The sequence below is a fragment of the Schistocerca serialis genome, unplaced genomic scaffold (genome assembly GCF_023864345.2).
Source record: "Schistocerca serialis cubense isolate TAMUIC-IGC-003099 unplaced genomic scaffold, iqSchSeri2.2 HiC_scaffold_1420, whole genome shotgun sequence".
NCBI classification, from domain to species: Eukaryota; Metazoa; Arthropoda; class Insecta; order Orthoptera; family Acrididae; genus Schistocerca; species Schistocerca serialis.
In genome coordinates, this window is record NW_026047648.1 from 3887127 (window position 1) to 3904332 (window position 17206).

General features: G+C 45.5%; 1 protein-coding gene and 1 long non-coding RNA gene across 2 annotated transcripts in view; both read right to left on the reverse strand.

Moving 5' to 3' along the window:
* LOC126443035 (transcription initiation factor TFIID subunit 12-like) overlaps positions 1-352 on the reverse strand; it is a 1372-nt gene extending 1020 nt beyond the window's left edge. The window contains exon 1 of the mRNA XM_050090881.1: positions 1-352. This exon is cut by the window's left edge and continues 1020 nt beyond it. Coding sequence (XP_049946838.1) covers positions 1-352 — 352 coding nt within the window.
* Positions 353-365: 13 nt separating this feature from the next.
* Positions 366-17206, reverse strand: part of LOC126443006 (uncharacterized) — a 44930-nt gene continuing 28089 nt past the window's right edge. Inside the window, exon 3 of the long non-coding RNA XR_007581805.1 lies at positions 366-485. This is a non-coding gene — a long non-coding RNA (uncharacterized LOC126443006). The remainder of the gene's footprint in view (positions 486-17206) is intronic.

Consider the following 17206-nt stretch of genomic DNA (forward strand, 5'->3'; position numbering starts at 1 on the left):
GGGCCTCCCCCTCGGCAGCCGGGGCGTACGGCTGCAGCTCCTCCGTGCCGAACCCCGGCAGCCACATGTTCCAGTGGCGCTCCAGGTGCAGCTGCACGTCGCGGGCCTCCACGACGGCGGAGCGGCGGTGGCGCGCCGACAGGCAGGCGGCCCGCACCGTCGCCTCCACGAAGTCGTCGGCCAGCTCCAGCAGCACGTCCTCCACCTCGTCCGACAGCCGCTCGTTCGGGTCCAGCTCCTTGACGATGTCGTGCAGCCGCGTCCGCGCGTGCGGCGCCGCCCCCGCCTCCTCGGGCGCCGGCGGCGGGTTCCGCGCCGGGCCGCTCGCCGGCGGCGCGTCGAACGGCGGCATCGACGTCGGCACGCGCGTGCCGGAGCTGCCGGCCGCGGCGGCCGAGCTGCCGGCCGCGGCGGCCGCCGCCCCCGCCTCCGTCTCCATGCTCCGCTCGGCCGACACTACGCCGAGGCGCTACGTCCTACGGCTCCTGAGGGCGACGGGGCGAAATTAATGTGGAAAAAATTTAAAAAATAAATAAATAAATATTTTGTGGATCGATCTGTCAAAGTAAGAAATAATATAGACTAGAGAAACGTCCGACGCACACCCGAATCGTGCTCAAAATCACACGTAGCAAGAGTTCGATGTTTAACTTATAACTCTGAAGAATACTAGAGGGTATTTGCCCGATATATTATGTAGACCGCACACCGTGTCGCCGTCAGACCTCGACACATTTCTGTTGTCTGTACCCGAAGGTATAAGAAAACGTCAACAATTTTGCTATCTCGAATTCTTTGATGGAGAATGCTCGAAATATCGGGAAAGACAATGTGTATTTCGGTTGACATATCATTTGCTCTACAAGATTTCGAGCACTGTTCAAAGGTGTGTCAAATGTCTCTCTAATTTATTATATTTCTTAGTTTTAGACATATCATTTCACTAAACATTTGATTGGGGTTTTTATATTTTATTTTATTTTATTTTTTTTTTCATTTTAATTTTCAAGCTTAGTTCAGAAAACTGTTCTCGAAATGTTCAAAATTTAGTGCTCGGTTCAAAAGATAGTTACATATCGTCCCAATGCAACTTTTTATGTGATACTGTTAGACCTGCCTCGAAGTGAGGACTCTCTGACACTCCATTTAAATGGATAGCTGTTTGTGAAGTGTTTTCCTGTCCCTCAAATTACCAATTAATTATTTCTCGATTGTCCTGATCTCTCTCGAGCAATTTATATAAATATATTCTTTTTATTATTAAGCAAACCTACACCTCACACTGGTCTATTTGACATTTCCTACTCTTCATTAGCCTAAGAAAATTCAGACTCGGAGAGCAACCCACTGCATAATGTATAGGGTGTCACCATTTCATTACACGCAAACATTTGACCAATAATATGGTAATCTGGGTCAGACACGATACTCTGATGCTTATATAGACTACCTATGTCACAAGCTATAGTGGGGGGAGCACGTCAGAGAGAACTTGCAGAATATCGTGAACAAGTTTCACGATCGTGTTATCGTTACAGGGGGCACTACAGCTTGGGCGAGGCGTGCAATGCAATATAGTGTCAGAGACTGGGATTCGCACGACATTATTCCGAAAGTGTAAAGTAATGCAAACATCACCTGCAGATTGGGCCTCGGGTTTGTTCCGAACGCCCGCCTGCTGCTTACCGGGGAGTACGAGGAGCGACCTAGCGCAGTGGGACGGACACACGGTCGGCGGCGTCGTCGCTTCCTGCCGGCAGACAAATCCCGCTGCTTCTTCATTTGTGCAGCTCCTCACCTGGCCTCACAGTGGCTAGGTGGGACCCGTACCGAGAGAAAATCTGAGGTGGTACCGGCAATCGAACTCCGGTCCTTCCGAGCTACAGACGATTCGGCTACGGAGGCGGTCTTACTGCAAAAGTGTGAACTAAAAATTTGTTCGAGCAGATAATTACAGAAATGAATTGCGTGTAATGTCCTAGATCTCTCAGCTACAGACAGAAGTGCATTTTTCAAATATGATAACGAACAGGAGACATCGGTTATCTCCGTGCTGTCGAGGAATGTTAAGAAAGATAGAAAAATATTTTTGCTTAGTGACAGTAATGGGATAAAAATTGAAGATTATTTGAGTTGTAGACACCAAATATTCGGCTGTGAGGATGAAGATGTGGAGCACAAATCGATAAAATTCAAAAGCATTGATCAATATCCCCTAGACGAGTATGTTCCGTGTGAGGTTATGACGGACAGAAAAAGCCCACCACAGTTCGATAGTACTGCGTTAGAAACTTGCTACGAAATCGCTTGACACTGTCAAACAGGTTTATGCGAAGTCGAAGCCTAGCTTACAAACAAACATTTAAATAAGCAAAATGAGCCAAAGCAGAACAATGGCTTTGAAAGTAAAAGTTTTTTCAACAAATCTGACTTCCGACCTGTATAAGTTTCAGTATTATGTACAAACAGTAAGCAGATCAAAATTGTCGATTCTGTCACTCAGTTACTGTACTGGAACCGAAATGGAAGATGACAAAGCAAGGCAAAATACTGAATTTGGTCTTGTGAAACTGTTTTAATGTGGAAAATCATAATATAGTCTCTTTCAATTGTCACACAAATGCCAAAATGGCAGACAATGACAAGTGACTGCAGAATAGAAAGATGATTAAAGCTGCTTAGTTGTGCAAAGGCATCTGGGAATGCTGAAAGAGCTGTAATGGCGTACACAAATTACGCAAAAGAACTCGCTACGCTTCTACGACTAATTTATCTCGTGTCAGTACAGTAACACAAGGTACCTAGCACGTGGGGAAAAAGTGCAGGTCGTTGCAGGATATTGCTCACACCAGTCTCTTGTAGAAATACGATACACGTTATGGTAACATATTAGGATATTTTTGGTAGGGCCGTGTTCCAACACGACTGACTGTTCGAACAGTTTACGTCACAGTTTGGGAAATCTGAGGTGCAGTTCGATCTTTTGATCGACCTGCCATCTAGTGACTTTTGTCGGTATTATCGTAACAACCAGTCTTAGAATTTAAAATGCGCTGTGGATTTTAATAACAAAAATTACTACGAAATCAGTGCTGAAATATCTTATCGGGAGCAGATCGTGAGTAACAATGGCAGCTAATAAATAAATAAAAGATTGCAAACACGATTCTGTCCAGTTGTGGAGCTCTTGTTCATCCCACTACGTTGTAATGTCTAACGGTAATCTTACCACGACGGGCCTTGCTGTCGTGCCATAAAATTAGCCACTTTGTTACAATACGTTTCGGTTTTTGGCATTTGATTGTTGAATAATTTTCTTCGCCGATTCGTCTGAATGTTACCGCCTTGTTTTCAGGTTGATTAAAATGTACTGAAGTTTTTAATTGTTATTCTAATATATGAACTGGGACTGAATTACTTATTTGCAACTCACTTGGTAAAACATTATGTTCTGTTATAAACGAAGAAAGTATTATACTAGTTTCAGTCAAGCAATATTTTTCGAGGACATTTTGTGTCTATGTTACCTTTACATCAAAATGAGCATATATGTTAATATATCCATTCTTTATGAGAACTTGTAAATTTGTTCAAACACAACAGTCTCTCGTCGTACTGGGACATCCTCGTCTAGCATAACTTTTCCCTAACAGTAGTTGTCGATACCAGTATTATTCTTCGAATTTTGGACAGGTCAATATTGCCTCAGCTGCTTTTCTGAAAACTATATAATTTTATACACAGTATGTTGTATATCAAGCTAAATTTTATGAAAAGGAATTACTTCATTTTGGATGTTCTGATCAATAAGTACTAGTTCTGAATGTACAGTTAAATTATTATTATTATTATTATTATTATTATTATTATTTTAGAATCATCTGAAATTACGAATTATTTCGCACACTTAAAATTTCTACTATTAATTACGCAATTTAGTACTGGATTCATGTATGAAATAATAATTGAAACTAATAGAAATTTATTTGTCAGGAAAAATTGTAAACCCTTTGGAATACAGTTATTTCTGCTGAGTGAGTCAGTAGTAAGCATACCTCTGATGTGATCCGACATGATTTTGTATTTTGTGCGAACAATGTAATTTCGGGTTTGTTAATGTGAAAAATCAAAAGACTGTATGATATACTAAAATGTGACAATATATATAAACGTAACAACCAAAATTCTGCAACAACAATCTTCAAATTTATTTAGAACAAATCAACCACGAGGACCTAAAACGTGAGAATTTCAGCTTCAAGAATCATACCCCTAGACAAGAGCTGGAGTCAACTCTAGGTGAAAAGATAAGTTGCTTCTCACAAATCTTCATAAAAGACTAATGTGGACAACACCTGCAATTAGAAAGGAGGGGGGAGGGGGGAGATTACATCCCTCACACTTGAGCCACGCTAGTCAAATTTCACACGGCTGTTCAAACGAGCTGGATACTATATCGAATGCTGCGGTACACTGGGAAAACTCGAGCCCATTCGAATGTATCATTTGGCCAGTCCTAATTTTTAGAGAACAGAAATCTCCTCCATAAAAACACGAATTCTGCAAACAGAGACCTTGTGAAACTCAGCTCCCTCTGGTCCTCGACGAGCTCTGCAGCGCTCCATACAATGTCGCTCAGGTCGGTGTCAAGTTCCTCGACTTTGGGAAGACATTTGGGCACCATCCCGCATTGCCGTCCAGTTGGAGGGGGGAGGCGGGGGGCAAATTTTTGACTGATTCTGAACACGTCACTCTTAAGGTAATTCCAGAAGTAGGCCGTCAAAGTGTAATAGGGCTGTTACTGTTTACAGTACATACAAATAAATCATCTACTAGAAAATTTTGGAAGCTCCACGAGGCTACTTGGAGATGACGCCGTCGGCAAGAAGGCAGCAGTGTCTGCACCCTGCCGTGAACTGGCAGCTGACCTTAAATGTATAACAGGAGGGTAATTTGAAAAGTTCTTGTAACGGAATAGAAAGAAACATCTTGCCTCAGTGAAACTTTATTTTTCACCGTCGTGTCCCAGTACACTAACAAACTCGGCCTGGCAACGTTCTCACGTCTCGATCCCATCTCTAAAGTTAGTTTTCTCTGTACCTGCAAAATATCCGTCAGCTTTGGCAGTCAGTTCCTTATTCGAAATGATTCTCCACCCACTGAGGAAAATTTTGAGCTCTCCGAAGAGACGGAAGTCCGACGGAGGCAACTCGGCCGAATAAGGCGGGTGCGGCATAATTCCGTATCTCAGTTCACATATTTTTGCCACGACTACGACACGAGTGTGTCGGCACACGACGTATTGACAAAAACGACTTTCTCCCTCACAATACCTAGCCTTTTTTGTCTCTCTTTCTCTGTAGTCTGTATAGAAGGTTAGTGTAGTAGTGACCTGTAATTGTTTGACTAGTGGGAAGAAATCTATAATTGTTTGATTAGTGGGAAGATAATCTATCAGCAGAATTCTCGTCACACCCCAGAAAGGTGACACCACGAATTTTGCTGGCCGACCGTATCGCTTTTGCCCTGCTGTCTCGTCTCTCGTGTACGGCAGTGGACCGAAGTTTGATCTGCAGTCACAAACTGGTGGAAAAAAACTTGTCAATTGAGCTGAAAATCGGTTAAACATGGTTCGGATACTTCCGTTCGGACGCGCTTCTGATCTCGAATTACGAGCAGCGGCAGCAGTCTAGCAGATAACATTATCGTATTCAATTCCACTGTTAAAATCCACGGTGCGCATTCGGCAGTATCTGTACAGCCTCGACAGTACCTCACCCTTTCACTCTGCCAGCCTCCGTGACTACTTTATGCACATTCACAACAATTTCTGGGCTAGTGGCTCACCCAGCTGACCACTGCCCAAATCGTCATCGGAGCTGTCGGGACCAAATTTAAACTTATTTGTTCGATTGCTAACAGCAGAATACGAAGACTCTAGAGTCCCCAGTACGTTCTTAAAATCGGCACGAACTTCCTTTGCTTCCGTACTCTTCTTACACAGTATTTAATCGTTACATTAGTTAATCATTTTTTTCGTCTTTACAAATCATTGCACAGGAACGACAAAGAGATGTGCACACCAAAGATCTCCACGCAAGACACAGATACATCATCTTTATTTATAAAAGATGAGGTACAATCCAGTGCAACCTTCACGGAATGATCTCGTAAAACAAGTAGTAGGAAAGGCAGACGCTATTTGTGAAAATCCAAATTTTAATGGATAATGGGACAACATTTATTTTAATTTGCGTGTCGCAATAACAACTCCATCGGCTGTGTGTATTATTTTTATTTCATTGCGACTGTTTTTTCCAATCCAATCGACTAGTTTCGGGCCCCTCTGCAACACACACACTAAGGTGACAAAATGACGGGACAGTGATGTGCGCACATACAGGGGGCAGTAGGAAGGCGTGCGCGACCTGTAAAAGGGCCGGGGCATTTGCGGAGCAACCATTCGTGCTCAGGTGATTCGCGTGGGAAGATTTCTGACACGATTCCGGTCACACGACAGGGACTAGAAGACTTTTAACGCGGAATAGTAGACGGAGTTGGAAAGCGTGGGACATTCCGTGTCCGAAATCATTTGGGAACGGCATATTCCGAGTACCACAGTGTCACTACTGTGCCGAGAATACCAAATTCCCGGCAACACCTCTCACCACCGACAACACGGTGACTACTTCACGACCGACAGCAGTCGTGTAGAGCTTCAGTGGTAACAGAAAAGTAACACTGCACGAAGTAACCACAGAAATCAGTCTGGGACACACGACGAGCGTATCCGTCGGGAGGGCTGCGGCAGCAGACAGACGGCGCGAGTGCCCTCGCCGGCGACACGACGTCTCCTGGGCTCCTGACCCCGGACTGTTGCCCGGTCGGACAAGTCTCGATTTCAGTCGGCAAGAGCCCAAGGTAGGGTTCGTGTGGCACAGACACGACCAACTTGTGGATCGGAGCTGTCGAAAAGACACTGTGCAACCTGGTGATGACTCCGTAATGGTGTGCACTGTGTTTATACGGACTGGACTGGGTCCTCTGGTCCGACAGAACCGATCACTGACCGGAAGTGGTTACGGACGTCCCGTTGCCAAACAATGACGGAAATTTTTACAGATGACAAAGAGCCACGCCACAGGGCCACGATCGATCGAGTCGGGTTCGAAGAACAGCCCGGGCGATTCGGCAAACGATCTCGCCACCCACATTGCCGACACGAATCCCGTCCAACATTTACGGGGCACAATCGAAGGCCAATTCGTACGCAAAACCCTGCACCGGCAACTCCTTCACAGTAGACAGCTGTGTATTTCTGTAGGGGACTCCCGACAATTTGACGAGTCTGCGGCACGCCGAGTTGCCGCACCGTGCCGGGCAAACGGAGGTCCGGCGCAGTGTCGGGAGGCACCCCGAGACTTTCGCCATTTCGGCGTAGTACGATCGTGCTTCGTTCAGTACGGTTACTGTATCTCAGATTCTGATGTTGTCAGAAACTAATGCCAAGCCCTCTGCAGCCTGCCCCACACACCCGGTGGGTCAATTGTCGCAACAGGTGTGAGGTGCACCAGTAGGATCCTACTTTTCACCAGCTACCTTCTCTCCGTGTACAACTATCTGGTCAGATTCCGTGGAATAAAAAACACTTGCATTATCTTTTTTGTCCTTAGCTTTTTGCCCAATTTCTGTAAAATCGTGCCAACGTACGGTATCCTACGGTAACTGACAAAACTGAAACTGAGGTATTACAGCTAACACAGCTGTGGCAGACACACGGGCCGTTTTAATTAGTCTGTAGAAGTGGAACGGCATTATTGGGAACACCAAACGTCTGTAATACATTTCAGGCCGGTACACCACCTGACGACACGGAGCGCCGGAGTCGGGCCGTGACGACCTTTTACAATAACGGCGATCGTGTCGTCGCTGTTAGACGGGAATCTGACTGAACCCGTACTGTTAGCACGAGCCGTCAGGCTACTGTCGAGAAACTCTGAAGTGGCAGGAAGTGCATTTGAGCTGAAATTTCCAGCGAGGCACAGAGAGGTGGTGGGGCAAAATGCTGCAACCGACAGTACGACGCGTTCTGTGACAAACTGCAGCAGTAGCAGGAATGTCCAGTTGCAGTTTTCACAGAATTTTACGCAATAATTTGAAGTCAAAACTGCACGTGACGCAGGTTTTGTGGCACTCAAACGAAAGTGATTAAGAAATGCAAATGACTATACGTAGAACTGTCGACTAACATTAGGGACAATGAAGGCTTCTCAAATTTGGCACAGACGAGTGACTGAGCAAATTTTTGTCTCGGCGGCTACTGCAGTTACCGGTGTGACGACAATCGTGAGAAACTCTGGCGACACCCCTTACGCACCCGGAAAGCCAGGTCACGGAGCACTGTCTTTTTAATGGGCACAATCGCCCTCTCCTTTTTGAGGAGAAACAGAGACGAACAGAAACGGACGACCGGAGTCACCTCTCGGCAGTACACTGCCGCAGTTGACACATTCCTCGTGCCGGAACTCAAACTGCTCCCTGCACGGGAGTACCTCTTTCGGTAAGACAATGCCACGTTTCACTGTGCCCAAATTTCAATGACAGCAGTGCAGCACACCGTGTGGTGACGTGCTGCGGCCTCCCAGATCTCCCGACTTACCGGCCTGTGACTGCTTCCTTTGACTGTTCCCAAAACACAGGGTGTACACTGCACATCTACAAACAATTGTGTGGGAATCAGAAACATTCCTACGGTAACAACGGTGGCCACCTACGAGACATTTTCAAAACACGAATAGTGGGGGAAACGGTCCTCTGACGTAATCTACTCGGACACTGCAGCTGTGGCGTAAAAAGTGTTCGTTCGGCAGAAGCGTGCAATAAAAATATTGAGGAAAGTTGGTAACTGAACATCTTACGGAAACCTGTTAGGGGACCTACGGATTCTTACAAATTTGGCACAATTTCAAGGAAAGTAGGCAAAAAGCTAAGGACAAAAGAGATAAAGCAAGAGTTCTTTATTTAACAGAATCTTGACCGGAGACTCGTATACAGAGAAAAGGTAGCTCCTAAAAAGTAAGACCCTTCTGACACGACAATTGTCCCACCAGGTACGTGGGGCGGACTGACACGAGGGTTCGGCACTAGCTTCCGAGAATGCCAGAATCTGACGAATTAGGTGTGTACTACAGTCATTAATGGTATTTGTGGTTAATAACAATAGTGGATATGGGTGAATTCAGCAGTTCACAATATCAGTATCCAAAGTAGAGAATTTCTGTGTAGATTGTGCATACCTCTTTTGGGTTCAGAACGGAATTTTATATTCTCTAGCAACAGTCTATAACAGGTTGCCAGTGCAAAAAGAGCAGGAAAATTACAATCGCTGAATACTTAAAAACAAAGTGCACAACTTTCACGATTTATCACAATATTTGGACCATGGGAGATGAATTCTGTGTTAATTGTTCTCATTGCCACTAAGCAATGCTAATTCCGCATAATCCTGATTTTTTTTTTATTAAACAGATTCTGGTTGTCCCTGTACACAGACAGCTGACAGTAGGCGCATTCAAATTACATAAATGCCTTTTTTTTAAAGAATTTATGTAAAAACACCACTGTAAAAAGGGGGAACACTGGCTTTTATCAACGAGGCCACTTTTCTGCCAAAGGGCCTAGCAATCCACAAAACTGTGGATCCCGAGTTAGCACTGCGGAGGGTGGTCGCAGTAGAACTGGAATAATGACCGTACACGGCGGGGTGCGGCGCGACCCAGCACCCCTCTCCTCGTCTGTAGCCAGCGCCGAGTGGCGCTCGGGCCCCTGTACAGAGCGACTGGAAGCGAGAGTTCTCAAGTGTTCGATCGTGCCGTACGCCGAGGCAGTCCGACGGGAAGGTTCGCGATCGGTGAGAAAGTTGCCTGCCGTTACGTGTAGTGCCGAGAGAGAAGTACGGAGCTGGTGGTCTCACGGTAAGCGAACGCTTCTTCCCCGACTACGGCACGGTCCCCGTCACGCTACAGTAAACGTGGAAGGATGCGAACACACTTTACAGTGCCGTGTAGGGTGTACGGTGGAGGAAAAGTTTGTAGGCAGTGATTCAGTGTAGCGGCGCGACAGCGCAGCGCGTCACAAAACACCGCAATGAAATTTTCACTCTGCAGCGGAGTGTGCGCCGATGTGAAACTTCCTGGCACATTAAAACTGTGTGCCGAAACGAGACTACAACACGGGACTTTTTCCTTTTCCGGGAACGTTCTCTACCGACCGAGCTACCCGAGCACGACCGGTAAGCCGTCCTCACGGCTTCAGTTGTGCCAGTGTATCACATCCTACCTTTCACAGAAGCTCTCCTGCGAACCTTGCAGAACTAGAGGCGAACTGTGAGGACGGGGCCGGCCGCGGTGGTCTGGCGGTTCTAGGCGCTCAGTCCGGAGCCGCCCCACTGCTACGGTCGCAGGTTCGAATCCTGCCACGGGCATGGATGTGTGTGATGTCCTTAGGTTAGTTAGGTTTAACTAGTTCTAGGGGACTCATGACCTCAGATGTTAAGTCCCATAGTGGTCAGAGCCATTTGAACCATTTTTTTGTGAGGACGGGTCGTGAGTCGTGATCGGGAAGCTCGGTCGGTAGAGCACTTGCCCGCGAAAGGCAAAGGTCCCGAGTTCGAGGTCCGGTCCGGCACACAGCCCGAATCTGCCAGGAAGTGACACAAAACACCGTCTGCAAATCGATTCTTCAAATAAAATAAACATTTACGAAATGGACCGGCACGACTCGGGTCCCGACATACACCTTCGGGACGAGTCACAGTGCCTACTCGGCTCCAGACCCCAGTGTCTGGAATCGGTACCGTCTCCAGTTTCTCTGAGAGACAGACACTGACACCTTACCAAAAGTGTCTACAGCACGGTTCAAGGTGAAGGGTCGATACAGCAGACATATCTATCCACTAATAGCAGTCCATATAATTTTCATCGTATAGTGTATTGCGTTCCGAATTTTCCACCAATTTCTAACTTCCCGAGGCTCTATTTCACAACCAGTTTTAAGGAAAACTTTGAAGCTACAATCCTCTGTGTTCGCCATATGTAATTAAAGCGTATAACGTTTAAAATTAATCAGTTCTCTTTCCCGCTAGGAACGTCCGACCCGCACAAAGTGACACACTCTGTAAGTTGTCCATCTCCCCTCCGACTGGCCACGCACACCCACCCCCCACCCCCTCTCCCCGCGTGACACTCCCCTCGACAGTTCGCCAGAGGAGTCCTTTGCTCCGGCTCCCTGCCTGCCGCCTGTCCATTCTCCCAATGTTATGGCCGTTCCCTCGTGCATTTACCTCTCACTGCAGCTCCTGACGTGCATATCTACATCCGTCACCGAGCACTCGCAATTCCTGAACGGTTTTCAAACACGCACGCACACACTACAATATCGGTCACAAGAGTTTCCTGTATGTTAAAAAAAGAACTACAGGACCTTGTGCTGATCAGTTTGCATTAGACCAGATAACCTCAGGGCCGCAACTCTCTAAAAAGCCGAGCTCCCGTGTATAAAATGGCTCGCAACTTCTAATTACTGTGCAGACGGGTTCACGTGTTACGTATCTGACATTAAGCGTGCAACAGAGAATCAGTTTAAAAAAGGTTTGAAGTCACGTTTAATTTCGGTGCAAGTCACTAACTGCTCTTATTATCCAACACTCGACTAATACAGTGCGGGTACGCAAAAGCCATTTTCTAACACATCTCGGAGCTTACGATGTCACACCACCTGAACCACGTCTCGTGCACTCATATAATTTGCAGGCAGATTCAGTGGTTTACGTGCATATTATACGCAAAATGCATTGCAAATCAGTTAACGAAAGAGAAGTAATGAATTAAAATGTCACGTCTGATGAAGTTTTATCGCACAAACAGAACACGTTTAGTGAGTAATAAACTTTTTCTATTTCATTATTTTCTGTGGGAGTAGGGTGTCAGCAACAAAACGTATCATACGGTTTGAAACGGTGTGTAAAGTTTGTCGAAGTCAGTAAGTGCTCTCATTCCCAAACAACGGAAGAACACATTTTGAATAATTCGTGTGTCACGAATTATGCTGCGTCTAAAAATGTGCACAGAATGTAGCTGTAAACCTTGTCTTATTTAGTTGAACCTTTAATGTAAGGCTACACTTCTTAATGAGTAGATTATGACAGCACATACAATTTTTTACATCTGGTCAGTAACTGTACGAAATATCGAAAATCAGGTTTTCATTGCCCCCGGAAGTTGTAAGATACGAAACCTGTGTCCGCAATCCGGGGCCACGAAACGAGTGAAGTATTTGACAGGCAGTAATTCAAATCGATCTCTGCACGACAGTGCACCGTGCCGACAAACTCCAAAAAGCCGCGAGTGGAAACATGAGTCCTGCGTCGGATTCCACCGAACGGAGAGATAAGGGGTCGAGTGTTTCGGACAGCCCTCGGCCTAATGACCGTTTGTACACGTGCCGAAGAACTGGCATACAGTAGGTACCCTATAGTGCAGCGTCAAACTTTAAACATTAAAATGTCCGACACAGGCAAATCGAGCAAATCTTTCTTTATTTTCCGTTACGTACGATCTATGACGGGCCTCAAACGACTTTCAAAAAGCACCATTTGTTCGTGGGTGGGTCCCGATTCTCGGGTACCAAAATTACTAATCCTGGTGACGGCCATACTTATAATTTCTATTTGTGGCAAATAGTCGCATTTTTACCATACGTTCTCAGGGAACTTCAGAACTTTTTTTTATACCAGTATCCATTTGCGAGATCTAGAGGTTAAAAGTTTCCGTAGTTATGCGTAAATGTAGTTTAACTTACGTAGTGTACACGTGGCGAGTGTTCTGGGGTCATCCCGAGGGTTACGAGGTCACCGACGAAAGTTTCTCACACGCCGCCTTCTTCCAACAGACACTTCACGCGTAAACGGGTTACCTCGAGCCGGAAATTAGTCGATAGTGCCACCTCGCAGTGCAAACACCAAACAACAAAAATATTTTGTTACACAAAATTCTTTGTACTTGCAAGCCAAACACCATATTTTTTGATAAATTGCAAATGTAGTCTAAAAATATTCAATTTTACACAGCAGACTGTAAGCGAGAAAGGAAAGAGACAGCGGGACAGAGAGACAGTGAAATTAGCAGAGTTGTGAGGCAGTGTTAAGGAACAGTGAGACAAAGGGACGAAGACAGTGAGAGTGGGAGAGAGAGAGGCGGAGCGGAGAAAGTGCCGGTGGGTGACAAAGGGGACTGCGGGAGGGAGACGTATACAGACAGCGGCAGTGAGGGGGAGACAAAGAGAGACTGGGTGGAATGTCGGCTGCCACAGAGTACGAGATGTTTGCGTGCCAAAACGTTTGGTGGTGCTCTGACAAAAGCTGTTTTCAGTGCTGCATGTGCTACTCTAACCAAAATTCATAAAATTTCTTTTCCTCTTCATCCAGTTGTCTCCATATCCGTAAATAAAAATCTGCAGTTATTGGGAATGCAATACACGCCAGTAACGAGAAGTTTCGTATGTACTAGCAGTACTACATACTGTCTACTACATAAGCTGTTTAATCTTTTTCGTATTTATATTGTCGTCTCTGGATTTAACCGAGCATACAGCACGTACCGACTCGATACTCTCTCGTGGGTTATCACTTTCTTCCACTGACCCATTAGATATGAAAATTACACAAATAGGATAACATCTTTTAGTCGGTCTTAGCAGAACCTGCAATTTATCCGAAATGAAAAAAACAGTGCCGCCCTCCCCCTCCCCTCTAGAACACTTCCCGATTTGAAATTTGCTAGCGGCCCGAACCTGTGTGCGACACTGTCATGCGAACCCAGAACCTGACCTACCGGGCACAAAAAATGACCGTACAGCACCGACAGCCGGGAGTCCACACTCGGGGGAAGTTCGGCCGCCCAGTCGCGAGTCGATTCGCGACCTTCCGTTGCGGCTTCACGTCTGCCGGTGCATCTCGCACACTGTGTGACGAAAAATATCCGAACGTTCTTATCTGGTGCGGAATAGACTACTAGGATAAGACTTGTCGTATAAACGGAGGTGGGGAATACTGTGCCACCGACAGAGAAGCAGTAACGGCGGAACGGGCCAGTCGGGAGAGCTCCGAGCAGTCACCCGACGTCAGCCGAGTAACGAGTCCACCGGGGGACATTCGAACCGCTCTAAAACCACCCAAGTCGACTGTCGGTGACGTGACTGCCGAGTGGAAATGTGAAACAACGACCCGAGCTAAACCGACACCTAGCACACCTGGTGTAAGGACGGAGGGGGACCGTCTAATGCAGTGGAAGACAGTCGCGAAAAATTGCGCGATGTCGGCAGAAGGAATCGCTCGCGAATTCCCGAGTGCTACGAGCAGTCCGACTGGCACGATAACTGCGTGTGGGGGAATTAAAAAGAACGAGGAACGACAGTCGAGCCTCTCGTTTCTGTAGTCGGCAAAGTCTCGGGTCCACCGACTCAGATTCGAACGGAAACCGACGTGCACAGCGACCGTAGATTTTAAGGAAGGAGGGGCGTATGGCAGTCAGTCGCAATCCCATTAGTTTTTATTATGCTCGCAAATCTAGATTTTGGCTATAAATAGCTATCTTCAGTGCTAACGTGAAAGAAAAAAAAAATCACAGGATTAAAATTAAATTACTGTATGTCACACAATAAGCAAACACCGTGTTCAGTTATCCACTCTTGTTCAAAAATAGCTGCTATTGAATAAAACGTTGTTTACTTATTATTCTATGTACGGTAAAGTAATTTTGATCCAGTAGCACTGAAGATGGCTATTTATAGCTGAAACCTAGATTTGCGAGCATAAAAAACCAATAATGAGATTGTGACCGACTGCTGTGTGCCTCACCTTCGTTAAAGTTGGAGGTGTTATGAAGGGCAATGCCACCGCTCAGTGGGAAGAAGTTATTCTGAGCAATCAGTCACACTACACTACGAGGCGGTCCGACGGAAGGGATCGGGTACGACGAACGCCTGGAGAACATTTCCTGCCACAGTGTGTGGTGGCAGCAGTGAAATACGGAGGTGGTGGCGTACCTTAAGTACGAGGGCATTTTTCAAACAGTGTGGTCCCACGACTGGGCTTAAGACAACGCTAAATGCAAAGGGATACAAACACATTATACAGCACTGTGTACTACGTACAGTACAGGAACAGTCGGAGATGAAATTGTTTCTACTGGCACGACAGTGCACCCTGTCGTAAGGCATCGTCTGCAGGGAAGGGGTCTGTGAAAAACAACTCTCCCAAAACAGAGCAATCGGCCCAGTGTCCCCGACGCGAACTCACCGGAAAACCTTCGGAATCTGAACGTCGACTTCGGTCCGGACCTTGGCACCGGTTATCACTACCTTCCACGGTTTCAGGTTTTGACGACAAAGATTTGGTTGCCATTCCTTTGCAGGCATTGAGAACTTTGTTGAAAGTATTATTGAGGTGCTGTAAAGCTCGAGGGGGGGGGGGGGGGTTGCTGCACATCCTGTACTAATGTCTATAAATAGCTGCCTGGATACTTGTCTACATTCCATTCCGATCCTACAGAAGCTTTCCCGTGTACTGAAACACTGCCAGCAAATGCAAGGTTACAGATTTGAGTCCCTGTCCGGCAGGCAGTTTTGACCTGCCGGGAAGTTTTGGCATTCCCTTGTCGGTATGGACACACTGTTAATTTGTTCTGTTGACAGCAAAACAAACTGAAGGCAATTTCAGTTACAGTCTGTCCACAAATCTAGCTTTGGAAATTTACTTTAAAAGGGTCAATCCAAATAAAGTGGTCCAATAAAAATTAAGTTAGTTGCTCGACCATTTTTAAATACTGTAGTCGAATTAAATCGGGCGATGCTGCGGGAATTAGATTAGGAAATGAGACGCTTAAAGTAGTAAATGAGTTTTGCTATTTGGGGAGCAAAATAACTGATGATAGTTAAAGTAGAGAGGATATAAAATGTAGACTGGCAATGGCAAAGAGAGCGTTTCTGGAGAAGAGAAATTTGTTAACATCGAGTATAGATTTAAGTGTCAGGAAGTCGTTTCTGAAAGTATTCATATGGAGTGTAGCCATGTATGGAAGTGAAACGTGGACGATACATAGTTTGGACACAAAGAGAATAGAAGCTTTCGAAATGTGGTGCTACAGAAGAATGCTGAAGATTAGATGGGTAGATCATATAACTAATAAGGAGGTATTGAATAGAACTGGAGAGAAGAGAAATTTGTGGCACAACTTGACTAGAAGAAGGGATCAGTTGGTAGGACATGTTCTGAGGCATCAAGGGATCACCAATTTAGCATTGGAGGGCAGGGTGGAGGGTAAAAATCGTAGGGGGAGACCAAGAGATGAATACACTAAGCAGATTCAGAAGGATGTAGGTTGCAGTAGGTACTGGGAGATGAAGAAGCTTGCACAGGATAGAGTAGCGTGGAGAGCTGCATCAAACCAGTCTCAGGACTGTGGACCACAATAACAAGATATGTGATTACCCTATAATTGAGAAATTCGAAACAATTATTTAAAAAATTTACCTTTCACATTTACTGACGGGAAACCATTTTCATTTGTAAGCGCGCAACGATGTTTCAGCGTAGAGATGTTACCAAAAATATCAATATCTCTGCACTGGGTTAAGTTACAACTTGGCAATTGACACGATTGTTTTTAGAAAAGTGTCCTCTACAACACTGTCTATTACACAAAATACCCTAAATTCAAAAATAACCAGTCAAAATTACTTCCAAAGTTTGGTATCCAAATTTTCAAAAATCCACTTCTTAGGCCCAAAAATAACAAACAAGGTGTGATTTATGAGAATCTATTTTTGTTTTCATATGCAGAACCACTTCTTTCGTTCTCAATCAGAAAATAGGTAATGCCTTTAATATTATCCTTGCAAAAGACATACATGTCCTGTACTGTGAGACTTTGGTCTGTGGTTGGTCTTTGTAGGCTGGCTTTACTTCATGTTTTGTTGTACCTCCTACTTCATCACGTGTATTTTTACCACAGCAAGATGCAAAAAAGTGCCATTCAGCCTCCAACCCAGAGTATACATTGTGGTTGCACATATTTGAAAAATTCTTTTCGTTCTTATACTGACTATCACTTCCATCTGAGAAGTGTATCAGCTTCTCAACCTTGGGAAA